The sequence below is a fragment of the Centruroides vittatus genome, unplaced genomic scaffold, assembly GCF_030686945.1.
Source record: "Centruroides vittatus isolate TY-2023 unplaced genomic scaffold, ASM3068694v2 contig_824, whole genome shotgun sequence".
NCBI lineage: Eukaryota > Metazoa > Arthropoda > Arachnida > Scorpiones > Buthidae > Centruroides > Centruroides vittatus.
This window is the reverse complement of record NW_027122537.1, coordinates 61,312-77,864: the sequence shown is the minus strand read 5'-3', so window position 1 is coordinate 77,864 and position 16,553 is coordinate 61,312. Positions and strand designations below refer to the sequence as shown.

At 37.5% G+C, this 16,553-nt stretch overlaps 1 protein-coding gene across 1 annotated transcript; it reads right to left on the bottom strand.

Moving 5' to 3' along the window:
- Positions 1-843: 843 nt before the first annotated feature.
- On the bottom strand, positions 844-6,843 carry LOC136982358 (general transcription factor 3C polypeptide 1). The gene has a single exon (XM_067278831.1). The coding sequence runs from the start codon at positions 6,722-6,724 to the stop codon at positions 1,001-1,003; it is 5,724 nt and encodes a 1,907-aa protein (XP_067134932.1). The 5' UTR covers positions 6,725-6,843; the 3' UTR covers positions 844-1,000.
- Between the last annotated feature and the right edge of the window lie 9,710 nt (positions 6,844-16,553).

The following is a 16,553-nucleotide window of genomic DNA, read 5'->3' as shown; positions in this document are numbered from 1 at the left end:
TGGCATGAATGTCCCTAATACACAACCTCCCTGCAAAATTTCAGAAATTTTCGACAAAAAGCACAGGAGTTGTTAAGCGTCAAAGAGGGTGAACAAAATCGCCCCCACACACCAACATCCTCAAGTTTTTTTTTTTTTGCATTTCTCAACGTTTTCAAAGAGTTCTGAGTCCAAAAATATAAAATCTTGGGGTCAGTTTTTGACCGATAGCCATACTTTTCCTCTGTTACATATAAGACAGCCGGTAAAGTAAAAAAAATCTTTTATAGCCATCTAAAAGCGATTTTTGATATGCGTTTTCAAGTTCAGCAGCGTTTTTCCACTCTGGTAGTGAGTTCCAAATCAAATATTTCATTAAAAAATGTTTGAACTACTTATTGAATATTACTAACACATTTTTACAATTTATTCGACAATAGAGTCGGTCTACATTATTGAGGGTTGAAGGCGATTCAAATCGAGGATCCGGATAAAGTTTGAAATCGATCTCTTACATAGGGATATAGCCTAATCTTACTGTGAGGAATTCGCCAACAAAAAAAGAATCCATTTTGGAAACGATCCTTACTGTTCGTCAGTATATAGTGTACTAAACATTAATGTGTTAAAAGCTATCTGTTAATTAAATGACAAATAAATATTGACTTCCACAGTTTCAGAAAAATTAATTTAGAAACTTTTATTGGGAAAATTCATTCTTTGGTTACAATATACAATAAAAAAAAATTACTTTAGATCAAATTTTGTTTATTCGTTATTTAAAATATGTATTTAATAATTAGAATGCTCCCTTATTTTCAATTTCATTTCATATTTGAAAACAAAAGGTATAGGTTTAAAAAAAAAACTAAGATGTTTATATACTATTTAATTTTTATCACATACAAAAAACATTCATCATTTCAATACATGCACATTAATAATACAAAAAAAATTATTTTAAGATTACATTAAACAACTATTGAAATATTTGATAATATACAAAACAACTGGCACATTATCAATTATATTTTACATTCTTTAATCCTCTTTTGTTCAAAAGCATTTCAGATAACTGACTGAATTTGATAATGGCATCCGGGAAAATTTCAATATGACATTTGCTGTGCAAATTCTTTTTTTCTGTTAATGTATAGTCAATAGGTTTAGAAAATAATGTTACAGAATGGGATGGTTTTAAATAATAACGTTGTATGCATTCTGCCTTTTCAAGCATCTCTAATAATTCAAGTACTTCAACAGGAAATAATGAGAGCTTAAAATATTTGCAAAGCTGTGATACAGTAATACCTGGATTAGCCATTATATGGCCAAGAATAGAACTTAACAATTTGTTGAGAGTTGGATGATTCAATGAACCATCTGGTTTTCTCCATGTTCTACCAATAAACTGCACATTTTCCCAAAGTTTCTTCTCAGGTAAAACAGATTTGTATGAAAAATCTGATTGTTGTTTACAAGTACGTTTTCCTCTTTCACTTGAAACACTACTGGATATACTATTATTTTCAATACTGGAGTCTTTGGGTGTTGTTTCAATAATCTCTGACGACTGATTTTCTTCTGTTGAACCCGTACTTAAGTTTAATGCAACAGAATCATTAGCTTGAATTTTTCCTTCATCTTTCTTGCTTGATATTGCAAGTGTCTTTTCAACATCAGATATTTTATTGGAAGAATTATCAGTATCCAAATTTGCATTATCTGAAGTTGTTTTTTCTAAATATTCTATTCGACAAAGTAATTTATTTTCTTTTGGAATTTTTAGAGAAGAAAGAATCCAAGGTTTTGAATATTGATAAGATACATATCTGAAACAAGAAGTACCAACTCTGATAATTATCCAATTTTCCAACATAAAATTTAATATTTTTTCTAATTTTCCTGTTTCATCCAAATGCCGAAAATTTTCTAACATATCTTCTGTAATACCTAACTCTTTTTGTTCATTAATGGTATCAAATATTTTTCTTCCAAATTCTTTCTCATTCACTTCAAATTCTGAAGAATCAGACAGAATTTTAAAAGATGGAATTTCGTTTATTGGTAGATATTTTCGCTGAGAATCAATAATATCGTAAATTATATTAGATTTCAAAAATTGACTGTTTTCATTACGAAGTCGGCAAAAAACATTACAGGAATTTATTACAAAATAATCTTGGGAATGTAATATCTTATTTTTTTGTTTATTGTCTTCAGACTGACGTAGCATGAAGAGAGCAAGTCTTGAAGCTTTTGTTGAAGATGATACTTCAAAAGAAACATTACTATTTAAATTTGTATCATTATCAGTTTTTGGTAATGATGAGTAATCATGATCATCACTTTGATTCTGTTCCACATCATTATCTAACATTCTTTTCTTTTGAGGTGGTTCTTCCAAGATATCTGAATTTTCACTACGTACATTAGATTTTACTTGATTGTCATTATTCATATATTCTGTAGATTCCATTTCTTTCATTTTCTTTGCCACTTCAGAACGCTGTCTATCACTTAAACTGGTATCCAATAAAATAATTTGGTTTGGTATATGCAGTTCAAAAGTTAACAAAAATTTAGCCATTAATGAAACAACTGCAGCAGAATAACCTGAAATCACATTAGTATAAACATTAACTCCAATTGATGATTTATCTTTATTTATTAATTTATCCAATAATGAATAAACTTCACAATAAATTTCTACTTGAAAGGGGGTCCTTAAAGAATTATAATAATTCACAGAGAGTCGGTACGGTATAGTGGAAAGAGGAAGATTACTGTAACTTTTTTTACTAAAACATTTCTTTTTAGTAGCAATTTGATTTTGACGAATACAAGTAACTGCATTTTGCAACATTTGCATTGGATACTGTTGATATAATTTATATAAAACATAGTTCCAGTTGTTTTTATCTCCTGATGTCCACAGTGATGACATAATTAATGAATGAACAACACTTTCCTGTATATTTGCAATGGTTTTTACATCTTCGTGTTTAGATTTATAATCTGGAAGCTCTCCTGATATAATCATTTGATAATCCTGCTGAAGCTGCTCGATTGTTTTGGGAAGTATAATTTTTTCACATCGCTCAGATGAAGATTGTGTAAATTTCTTTAACAATTGATTTAATAAAGTAACAAACATATTTGCCCATGTTTCTTCATGTGTTTTTGGAGGCTTAGGACCTAGATATAAATTTACCAATTCTTTATCTTGTTGAGCTTCACATAAAAATACAGAGACATTTTGAACAGTAGTTGGATTCATCAGCATATAACCAACTCTTCTTTGACAAGCACGTGATGTTTTATTATTAGACAAATTTGGCAATTTTTCATGTAATACATCACGCACACACGTATAAGGTACAACCATTCTATTATAATTTGGATCTAACAAATAGGAAGCTACTTTGCACATTAATAAAATACTATCTTCTTGTGCAGTCCATAAAACTCTCAATTTTGACATTTTCTTTAATGCATCTTTATCTTTGTCATCATAATATGGTTTACGCTTCCTTTTTAATATCCTAGTAACATTTCGAATAATTTTATCTGGTTTGGAACGTTTTCTTGCATATGGAACTGACTGATTAACTGGTTGTTTCCTTTTCAAATTTTTTTCTTTAAGTTCATTTTTAGAAATTGATTTAGCATCATTTTCAACTGTGTCAGACATCTTGCGTTTTATATTTTTTAGCCGAAAAAATCGTCTCTCTGATACCTTTTGTGAAGAAGAATCACTTCCATGAAGTAAATACTGCATATAATTTGTGTTTGCAGTAAGATTGACATCTGTGTCCTTCTGACATAATTTTTCAATATTATGGTGCAAATGATGCTGCATGGATGGCCAAGACCAATTGCGTTTTAAATGAGCAAAAAAACCAGAATCAAGACCTGCAGCTCCTCGTCCATCACCTAATAAACTTCCATCATCTACTATTTCAGAAAATTCTTTATTTCTACATGCTTCTATCATCATGGGTTTACGGTAAATGTTTTCAATGTTAATACTTTGACCACGAGCTGTATTATAATATCCCAGAGGAGTATGCAAGCAAACAGTTTCCAAGTGTAACCAATATGATTCCACATCTTCTAATGTTTTTAAATAATATTTTCTTATACTATAGTCCATATCATCACTTATATATAAATATCCTGTTTTTGAGATAGTTGTATCTTTAATTGATGCATATCTATGTACGTAGAGAAAACTATGATCTTTTTCTTTAGTTTGTTGTGGTCCAAATGAGACAAGATTCATGAAACTTAACTTTGTAGCAATTTCACACACACTAAAAATATAGCGTCTATTATACATCAAAGCACTTCGAATTTCTGGTGGCAGATCTCTTAAGAGATAATGTTGTTTTATGGGATCTTTCAAAAATGTTTCTAATCCTTCTACTTTATATGTAATATTTACTATTTTCACTAGCAAAGAAAGAGGTAAACTAAGAAGAACATCACTGATTAAACACCATCCTTCAGGAATTCCACAGTGTTGACGAAGTGGAGGAATAAACATTTTCCATCCAATTTCATCATGATATATTGGAGGTCCATCAATATTTGTAGAAAAATTTCCTTGATAATCATAAACAAGATAAAATAGCAGTGTGTACAATGATTTCATCCGAATAAATTTAGGTTCTAATCCATAGGTTCTACCAATGGATGGCATATACTGCATTTTAATTTTTTCTGATGGTTTTTGCTGTAATTGTTGTAATTCTTGTATACTTTGACCAATAGAATCAATTTGTTTACTTTGTTTATCATTTTTCAATTGTGTAGGTTTTAGCATTTCTTTACTAGCAAAATATTTAAACTTAGCTTGCTCAATTGCAATTTTTACAGATGGATCATTAACTGTAATACTTGGTATACATACAAAATGAAGTTTTTTGACATTATCACCTAGCTTTAAAATAGTTTTAATAGATCTTACATATCCATCTTTGGCAAGTTTATGTATTAGTCGTAGCACAGATTTTTTATGAATTTTTTTATTGTAACCTTCTTTCATTTCACTTTCATATATTAACTTTTGAATTTGATATATGTCATCTACCATTTTCATTCTTTTTACAGTTTCAATAATAATACCAGCTCTCTTCAAAATTCTGTATGTAATATGTGAAGTCTCTTTTTTATTTTTCTCACTATACATTTGTTTTAAATCTTCTGTAAAACTGCTTGCAATAGCAACATTTTGTTTCTTTTTATTATCAATATCATCTTTTTCAGGTTCAATGCTGACAAAAGATAATTCATTATTTTCAGGAGTTTGAGATACATCACATACCTGATAATTATTTGTATCCATATCTGAATTTTCTTCATTCTTAGAAGAAAGATCTAATATTCTCTTTCTTTCAATTAATATCTTTTTATGAATTTCACTATCTTTTTCATATTCTTTGGCAATGTATTTTGTTACACGCTGTCGTCCAACATCTTGCATATAGGTGGATACTACTTCTCTTCTTTCCAAATTACGACATAACAATCTCATTTCTAATTTAGGAATACCCATTGTCCTCCCAATCTCTTGAGCAGAAATTCCTTTTGGACCTTCACTTTTTATAACATTAAACACTTGAGACAAGAGTGGTCTATCAATCATGAAATTTTTTGGATTGAAAAAAGTTTCATTTAAATTACTTGTTTCTTTATCATTGTCATCATCTTCACTTTGATCATACGGTTTTATCAGTTCCACAATTTTCAATATTTTTTCATTTCCATTTTGCGACTTTGCTTCTTTATCGGTTGCATTCGGGTAAATTTGTCGATACGGTACAATATCTAATTTAAAATACTGATTAAAAGTTTTTTGGAAGACTTTTTTAAAAGTAGTTTCCTTTACACCCAGCTCAGTACGAAGTTTATGAAAGATTTCTCTCTGTTTTGGTTTTTCATATAATAATTCTGACATCTTTTGTAAAATAATCTGGATCTTTGATTTTCTTTCCACATAAAATCTTTTTAAGTGTAGCAAACTACCAACCGTCGTCTGTCCTTTGCAATTCCTTTCATAATGGACTTGCTTTGTTATCAAATGCTTTTCTAACAACATTTTACGATAATAGTATAAAGTTTTTGAACACTCGCCGAGTACAGTCAACCCATTCTTTCCTTGCGTCACTTCACCATGATAGCGCGATCTCCCAATTCGTTCGATCATGCAATACTGAATTATATTGAGTTTTAAATGAGGGTTGACTTCCGTACCTAATAACGCTAAATTTCTCTGCTCCTGAGAAGCTACCAATACAAGCTTATCGTGCCACCTTTCAACCGCTTCCTCATATGTTAATAACCCGCGATCGTCGTCTCTGATTTCACTAGTAATATTTTTCCTTGTGGTAAAAGTGCTACAAGAACCTCTAACGTCTTTTTCATCAATTGCTTTGTATGGATAAATATCATCTGGAACATTTTCTGGTTCAAATACAATACCAATATCCAAATCCAAATAATCGTAACGATTGAATAAAGTGAACTGTTTTCGTGGTTCTGGCAGCTCATAAAACTCTATATCAGGATGCTGGGATATGACCTCCCAGATGAATGCTTTAGAATCTTCATCCAGAGGTAAGGGAAAATGAGGCCTTTTCTCTAAACGTAACCATAAAACTGTGAGAGTAATTCCATCCAAACCTTCTAAAGCTATCTCGTCAACGCATGCGGTAACATAGTCTAAGTTATCGTCTTCCATAATAACTTCTTTTTCTTCTTATTCCTCCCGTCTATTTGAAAGTTCTGCACTTTATCCTCTAATACAATAATAAAGTTTTAAACTTCAAATCTACGTAAAATAATCCAAACGCGCTTCCATTATGTAATATCTTACCGCCCTCTGGTGACGAAAAACTACTACTTTCTTTTACTTCCGCTTATAACTGATGTACTGTACTTTCATATCAATGGTAGAGAATTTTTTCTATTATTATTATTATTATTTAATTTTGATCTATATACAATTAAATATATTACTGATCTTTTTCTTTTTTAAACATTTTTCATCCTGTAAACACTAAGAAAACCTTTTTCCCCATGATCATCGTGGGTTCTGACCTTCCGAAAAAAATTAAAGTTCCTAATCCTGATCCCTTAGAGTAGTATGCAGTACGCTCATGCCTTTACAGCTTAGGTCATAGTCTTATCTATAGTAATATTTTATGTAAATAAATAGCTCTGAAATTAATTTTTTTTTCTGGATAAGTTTTTATTTATGGGAAAATTTGATATTTGGATTGGATTAGTTATTTGCGGCAACGTGACACGTGGGCGATGTTACCTGGGAGGACTTTCAATAGAAAACCGACTTTTATTTAGTGTTATAAACGTGAAGAAAACCCGGAAAATTCCATGTTGCCAGCCCATTGACGAGGCGCGAACCCTTAACTAAGTACCAGTGTTCTGCGGTTTTAATCACTTGGCCGCTGGTGCGCGGAAAATTTAATTATAATTGTTATTGCATTATTATACTACTTTAATGACGGGAATTTTCATTTTTTAACTCTTCATTCCTTAGCCTTCGACTAAGGTTACAACTGGGAGCAGTGAAACATGGCGCCCAACGTATCTCATCCTTATAAACTTCTTGGTGGGTCAACTCCTCGGATTCGATCCTGGCTCTACTAGAGTAATAGGCAGTTGTCTTGAACGCTTCGGTCATCCGGGAACCGCAACGTTCTCTTTATAATATCTACTCGCTAACGGCTGTTAATACTTACCGTGCTTAGATTTTTTTCTTTTAACTCTTTCCTTCCTGCGAACACTAAGAGCCTCTTTTAACAAGTTTATTACGGTTTGGCCATGTCCTCAATGGAGCAGCCGCGTGGTGAGGGACAGGGCCTGACATATCCGGATGGGCGACCCCCGAAAAATTCCTGGTGATATTTCGACCCGTTCGGATTCGATCCCGAGTCCCCCAGAGCGGTAGAGTGCCACCTTGACCGATCGTCCATCCAGCCGTTACCGTAATAATATAACTGATCACATTACAATTAAAGTAGAGAACAGTTAGAAACAGAAAAAAAAATTACGGGATTATGTTAAGTATCGGATAATTGTTTGTTTCACTTTAAATTTCTTAATTCTTGCATTTTGTTTTAAAGTGTCGATCATTAATTTACTCGTTTCGTCTAGCGTAGTCATTCGAAAACTTGTAAAAGAGAATTTTCTATTCATTATAATAATCTCTCTGTTTATATCTGCTCTGGGTCATAGAGCAATATCGAACCATTGTTAATATTAAGTTTAAAAGATATCCACACGCGTTATTCTCGATTCGTAGCCATATTGTTTACATTTCACTAGCGCACCATAACATACGGTGGCGGTCGTGGATGAGAATACATTTGTCAACACTATATTATATTGCTAGAATATACTGCATAGAATCGCTGTAGCGACGCCATATTGGGAGAAAATTAAATACACATCCGCCATTTTTTTTTTTTTTAGTGAAGGGGCGTGTCATTTGTGTCGTGTATAGGGATTGCAATCCAGCAGTGTTTTCAATCCAGCTGGATTTTTGCTGGACCAACATGATTCCAGCTGGATCCAGCTTTTTTTTTTGTTTTGTTTTGTTTTTTGTTCATTTAATTTATTCATTTAAACACTATGAATTATTATTACAAATACTATATTGTTCTTACATATACTTATGTACTTATTCTATTTATTCTTTACTTACTTTAATTGTACTAATGTATATATATATTTACTAGCTGACCCGGCCACGCGTTGTTGTGGCTCAAAATGTATCTATTATAAATGTATAACACTTCCCCCGTGGGGAGAATTTCAAAAAATCCCTTCTTAGTGTACATTCTCTTGACGTACCCTATTAAAACGCAATCAAAAACGCATCTAAAATAGTATAATAAAAGCCGAGTTCTTCACAGTAAGCCTTAATCCCGTCATTTTTCCCGCTGGGGAATATCGAAAAATCCCTTTTTAGTGTATATTCTGTTGACGTAACCTATTAAAACGCAATTAAAAACGCAAAAAACCGCATGTAAAATAGTATAATAGAAGCCGAGTTCTTCACGGTAAGCCTTAATCCCGTCCATCTCCCCCACTGGGGGGAATTTCGACATGTATATTATATAAAAACGCGTGCGTATTCGAATGCAACGTTGTGTCAAAATTTCAAAGGAATCGGTAGGAACAAACGAACGTTATATAAAAGAACGTTTAGATAGAAAATGATCCGCTTCAATCCATTCTCACAGAAAAGCATAATGCCTCACAGAAAAGCAAACTTAGGTCGTCGGAAGTTAGCGCCATCTGTTGGACATAAAAGCCTTAATCCATATATAAATATATTTTTGAAAGGGGGAAATGGTGTAGGGGTATGAAAAATAGATAGTAGCCGATTCTCAGACCTACTGAATATGCATATAAAATTTGGTAAAAATCGGTAAAGCCGTTTCGGAGGAGTACGGTAACTAACATTGTGACACGAGAATTTTATATATAAGATTTACTCAATGTTACTCTATTTAATATTTTACAAACCTCTCGGTAATGCATACGCGGGGCCGAGAAATGTACTTTTGTACCTAAATAAAGAATGTATGTATGTATGTATGTATGGATCCAGCGCGGATCCAGCGCAGATGTATTTTTGGTGCAATAAAGTGTTATCTATCTATCTATCCAGCAATTTATGGTTTTTTTAAAAAGAAATAAAACATTTTTTTAAAATACTTAAGAAACTTTTATTATTTAGACTGGTCACTATAAATCAGTAAAACTTACACATTTAGGTAGTAAACTTAACTTTGGTTCGGTTTATCACTTGAGATAGAGATAATTAACTTTAAATGTTTACATTATAATTATAATCTAACTAATCTTTAACTTAAATAATAGCAAAAGTAATTCTACTAATAAATTTGTATTAATATATTATAATAATGTAAGGACGGATAATCAGTGGTTAAGTGGCTATCAGTCTTACTAGTTTTCTTATATAGGCTCTACATATCAGTCTATAGTTATTTATAAGTAATTTAATTATTAGTGTTAGTAAAGTAATGAGTAAGTAATTAGTTATTATTATGACAATCATGAATCACATACATTAATGTGAGGACCCGAACGGGGGTCGACTAAAAAGGGACGAAATTGGAGCTTTCCATTGTTTAATGGAAGTTTTTTCTGTGTATTTAAAACAAAGGAAAAGAACGAATTCGAGAAACACGCGACGAGAGAGGAATCAAGTTCTGTCGCGACGATGACCTCTCCCGCGCCCTCCATCGGGTTTCGAATTGGCACCAGGTGACAATGAGAGACCAATGAAGAGGCGATTTGGGGGAGAAAGATTATAAAATCGTCGTTTCAAGGACATTCGGAGTTCTTGGTCTTCGGTGCAGGGTGCTCCGCTACTGGGTTCCGGATAAAGTTTAACAACGAAGTCTGGATCGTCGCTTCGACCTGGTCTCCGACCTCCGCTCCCGACGAGTTGCGACCAGGTACATCCCGCCGCCGAAAGCGTCACAACAAGTCGTGCAGTGTGCCCCGGGGCCGACACCACCCTCCTCACCTTCATCGGAAGTTTAAACGATCGACGGGACTATTGAACTGTTACACGGACTGATCCGCCCGTTGGATTGGTGTTACGCCGAATTAAAAGCATTTTTGTAAGCTCCATTTTTATGTTTATTAAACGGTTTTAGATGGTAACCTGTCTCAGTGATGTCAGTCCATTCCCACAAGTCAGTCTGACCGCTCGACCGCCGTAACTTTCTTTCTCTCCCATCGGCTGGCCTTTACACTGGTGTCAGTAAAGTGGGATCTTTCGGCCCAAGTCACGCTGGTGGGGAAAGGTAGCAGTACCGTCCGCCAGAATCCCGAGGAAGCCGACACAAAATTTACGGGGTGAGAGAGAAACGTGGGTCAGAACATGGCTACTGAGACAGGTGTTCCATCTGCCCCATCGCAAACGCGGGAAGTAGGCGGAGGCTCAATCGCGGCGTTTGGTGGGATGATCCCAACCTTTTCCGGGGAAAGCGGGCGCATCTCCGACTTTTTTGATACGTTGGACGAGGTAGCCAGCTTAGCGGGATGGACCGCGAGACAGAAATTAGGTATCGCGAAATGCAAACTAGCGGGCGTAGCCAGAGATTTTGCATGGAGGGACATGCAGATGAAAAGCGTTATCGCGTACGACGAGTTTCGACGATTAATGGTGCAGAGGTTTGACCAAGAACCGTATTCGATTCGCGTGCAAAAATTTCACGCTTGCGTCCAGAGACGGGAAGAAAAGGTGCAAGAATTTGCGGTTAGGTTGCAAACTCTAGCCAGCGCGACGACCATCCAACACACGGGAACGACAGAGCAGGAGCGCGCCACCATAAGACAATGTCTGCAGCGGGAGCTAGATGAAAAGCTTCGCGTCCAATTTTTGTACGGACTAAACGAGAAGCATAAAAGAAATGTTATGGCACAAGACCCTCCCACATTCGCAGAAGCATTAAGGATAGCGATTAGGGAGGAAACGATCGAACAGCTAACGGGGAAAAATAGGAATTTGGTTGCGGGCGTAGAGGAAACGCAGGACGATCACGCACTAGAAAGGGAGAACAAAAACGTAAACCAAGAACCCGCGCTGGATGCGAAAATCGAGCAAATTTCGAGGCAACTCGAAGATTTAGGAAAAAAATTTGAGAAGCGCATTTCAAAAGAACCAATAAATAATCCTCGTAAGGAGGCGTACACGCAATTTAGGCAAACACCCCAATCCGCTACTACACCCAATTTTGGAAGGGGAAAAGCGCAGAATTATTCGAGCGGGCAACGCCAACCACGGCCTCCGAACTTTTCTAGACCCCCGGGTGGGCGATCATTTAGGCCCTCTCCCGCGAATTTCTATCCAAGGCCGTTGTGGCAATACCGCGGACCGAACCCTTTTCCACTAACGGGACAAGTAGACCGGGAAAAACCCTTGCCTTTTGTCCATTCATATCAGGTATGGCCGGAATTTAACCAGTGCGATCAGTCGGTGTCTAGGAAACAAACCCCGATAGCACCCTTTCCAAACCCATTGTATTTACAATATACGGGTCGTGCTCCTTTTTATCAGGCCCATTATAGGCAGTTTGGGCAAAATGAAGGGCAAAATTGGGAACAAACGCCTTATTTTCCGGCGCGGTACGATCAGGATTGGCCGGAAGGGAGTTACGCGACGCCGCGAACACCGTTTGGGGCGACCGCCAGCAAATGCCTAGCCTTGCCAAGTTCAGAAGGAAGCGGCGAACAAGCCGATTATCAGAGGGAAGGAAGGCGAGATAGTTCAAAAGGGAATCGCGGCGATAGAGTTATCACGGTTAAAGTTAGAGATCAACCACGCGACTGGGAACGTTTACAGGAGGAAGCGCGCAATACAATCCCATTAGCGGGAGTCGGGAGATCAAAGAGTGAGGATTCTCCGCTGGAATTACCGCCGTGTACCTTGGTCTGCGAAATAGAAAGTAAAAGAACGCGACTAACGATAGATACGGGCGCAGCCGTTACATTAGTATCTAAAACTCTCTTTCCTGATTTGAGCAAAGTGCAGAAAGCGGAAACGAGCGCGGTAGAGTTAATAAGCGTAACAGGGCATGAAATAGAAACAATGGGAAAATATAACATAAAATTTAAAATTGGCAACCTAGCGTTTTCGCACGACTGTTACGTGGTAGACCCTAAAATAACCGAGCCAAATGAGGGAATTTTAGGAAGGGATATAATTGAGAAATATGATATAACCATATCCATTAAAAATGCGAAGCTAATATTCCCAACGGGAGATGAGATAACCTTTTGGGGATTAGCGAGTTTTCACAACAAAGTTAGTAATCCGCGAAGATTAGAAACAAGGGATAATAGACAGAAAGAGAAGAAGCCACATGTTAGGGTCGAGGAAAATGTGACACGATTAGACTATGTTGGCGAAGTTAGGAACAAGTTTAATAAATGTAACAAATATAAAAGACAAAGAAAAGGTAGCCGCGTGCGGATAAGCAAACAGAGAAACAATTTAGAAACTCTAAACCAAAGTTCAGCGGTTAGAAAAAACAAAAGGGAAGATGACGCTCCGAAAGACGTCGTGTTGTTAAACGATTGCGTAATTCCTCCGCGATCGGAAGTCATTGTGGAAGGAAATGTGAGAGGAGAAGTCGTTAACCAGGTAGGAGTAGTAGAACCTTGCACCTTAGACCGAGAAGAAACGTTTATAGCAGGGATCTTAGTGAAAACACAACACCGCGGTAAAATACCGATTAGAATTATGAATGTTGCAACTCAACCTATTAAATTAAATAGAGGAAGTAAAGTAGGCACCTTTTTTAAGGCGGAGGAAGAAACAAAGGAAATGGGCGAACGAAATAATGCATTACGTCCTAAGGGAAAGGAGTTAACTAGAGCTCAAGTAGCAAATTTATTCGATTTAAGCGAAATAGGGAAGGACAAACTGACCCCTCTGCTGGACCTATTGTATAAATACAGACAGGTATTTGCGAGGGATGATTTTGACTTGGGCTATTGCAATTTTGCCGAGCATAAGATAGATACGGGCGATAGTCCTCCACTCTATCGGGCTCCATATCGCATTCCCTATGCGCAGCGAGAAGTTATGGACAAATTAATTGAAGACATGATGGAGAGTGGGGTAGTTGAACCCTCCAGCTCCCCATGGTCATCGCCAGCTTTATTAGTCAAGAAAGCTGATTCGAGCTATCGATTTGTGGTAGATTATAGGCAATTAAATAAAGTGACGAAGGTAGATCCATACCCCTTGCCATTGATTCAGGAATCATTGAGCTTATTGGGCAAGACCAAATATTATTCTACTATGGACACGTTGAGTGGCTATTGGCAACTGCCGCTGAGCCCGGATTCAAAAGAGAAAACGGGGTTCAGTACTCCATCGGGGCATTACCACTTTAATCGCCTCGCGATGGGTTTATGCAACGCAGCGGCCACATTCCAAAGGTGCGCCGATTTGATATTAAGTGGGCTGAAGAACAAAATATGCTTAGTATATATGGATGACATCCTTGTGTTTAGTCCCGACTTCCACTCTCATCTAGAGAGGTTAGAACTAGTCTTCCAAAGATTAGCCGTAGCGGGATTAAAACTTAAGCCTAGGAAATGTCACTTTTTAAAGAGACAGATAAAATTTTTGGGACATGAGGTCTCCGAAGCGGGAATCCGACCGGATTCGGGAAAAATAGAATCTGTTCGAGACTTCCCACGGCCGAGAAATGAGCGAGATGTCCGGGCATTTTTGGGATTGACTGGATACTATCGAAGACATATAGCCCAATACGCGAAAATGTCAAGGCCTCTCTCCGAGCTTTTGAAGAAAGAAACGAAATTCCAATGGCAAGAGGAACAGGAGTCAGCTTTTGAGAGATTGAAGAAAGCGTTGACCTCTGCTCCGCTTCTGCGATCGCCTGACTTTAGTCGACCCTTCATTATAGCAACAGACGCATCCAATGTAGCAATAGGCGCTGTGTTGTCGCAGGAGGACGAAAGCGGCGACCTACCAGTGGCTTACGCGAGCCGCTTGCTCAAGAAAGCCGAGCGAAACTACAGCACGACGGAGAAGGAATGTCTAGCCGTCATCTGGGCCATAAAGTATTTTAGGCCATATTTGTATGGTCGGAAGTTTAAAATTATAACCGATCACCGGCCTCTAAAATGGCTTATCAACGTGAAGGATGAGAGCTCAAGGTTGAGCAGATGGAATCTGGCTCTGCAGGAGTACCAGTTTGAAATAGTTCATCGTCCAGGAAAGGCGCACACCAATGCCGATGCATTGAGTAGGGTGCCGATTTCCTCCATTGACGAGTTACTCCCAATATTCAGCAAGGCCCAGATCAGAGAACAACAGCAAAAAGATCCCTTTTGCATAGAGATTAGACGGAAATTAACCGACCGTTCCCAGTCACCAGAACAGAGTCCGAGTCCCGAGAGTAGTGAGTTCTACTTAGATACGGAACAGACGTTGTATCATAGGAAGTCTAACCCTGACAGAAATGAAATATGGGACAGATTGGTTATACCCAGGAACATGGTCGAATATGTCTTGAAGATGTTCCACGACATCCCTAGTTCAGGACACCTGGGGGCGAAGAAACTAAAGAAAAAATTGCACACTCAATTCTACTGGACCGACATGAACAAGGACATAGCTCACTATTGTCAATCATGTCAGGAATGTAGTATGCGAAAGAGACCGCAGCACGGGCATCAGGCACCCTTGCAAATTTTTCCCCGTATTACTAAGGTATTCGAGAGGACGGCTCTTGATATTCAAGGTCCCTTTCCCACTACCCATAACGGCAATAGATATCTACTGGTTTTCGTGGATCATTTCTCACGTTGGGCCGAGGCAGTGCCGTTGCCCGACGTCACAGCCAGGACAGTCGCTAAGGCGTTTGTTACGCACATAATCCTAAGACATTCGGTTCCGAAACAGCTACTAACCGATAGAGGCGCAAATTTCACCTCGAGAATGATGCGCGAGGTTTGTGAGCTTTTGCGAATAGAAAGATTGCTTACTACCGCCTACCACCCCCAATGCAATGGAATGGTAGAGCGTTTGAATAAAACGTTAGTAGATATATTGACACACTACACCGATACAGACCAACGCAACTGGGACGAGATGGTCCCGTTTGCGCTTTTCGCATACAACACCGCCGTGCATTCCAGCACGAATGAAACCCCATTCTATTTAGTATATGGGAGAGATCCGGTTTATCCGTTCGACGTGGTCACTGAACCTAGCAGACCAAGCTATGATGTTAGTGAGAACTATGCGAGCGAGCTAAGGTTGAGGTTGGCTTTGGCTCACCAATTAGCTCAAGAGCACGCGGAAAAGGCCGCGCTGGACAGGAAGGAATACCAGCAGCGCAAAAATAAACCCCATAAGTTTTTAGTTGGAGACCGAGTCTTTGTGACGGAAGTAGTAGTCCCTACTGGGTTGAAAAAGAAACTGGCACCTAGATGGCAGGGACCGTATAGGATTATAGCGGAGACTAGTCCTGTGGACTTTGTTGTCCAACATATCCAAACGGGTAAGAAGTTACACGTTCACGCAAATCGTCTGAAACCTGCTATCGCGAGAATGGAATTTACGTCTTTATGCACCAGCGAACAAAGGTCAGAAACGATTCAAGGCGAGACTTCGGCTTCGGAACCACAAGCTTCCGAAACAGTAGACCCCTGGGATGAATTTATCAGACAGAAACAACGAAAAATACAATTGTCTCTGACGGTGATTTGGAATTGTGATGTTCTGCATCGAAAAAAAGTCGATGACAGGACAATGTCGCCGAAATCAGAAGACGGACATAAAAAAAAGGGGGGAGCTAGAGACGTAGCTGCAGAGAGATGTTTGTGACTTCCGAACATGGTTTGCAAGTACGCCGGTACGAAAGCATACCGGAAGCACAGGTAACAGCTTTTGCGCTCAGCTTCTTGTTGTGACAGATGAGACAAATCATCTATTGAATCACTGTTCGTGGTCCTAAACGGCAGAA

Excerpts from the sequence above, each read along its gene's own strand:
- LOC136982358 (XM_067278831.1), bottom strand. The coding sequence starts at position 6,724 with ATGGAAGACGATAACTTAGACTATGTTACCGCATGCGTTGACGAGATA.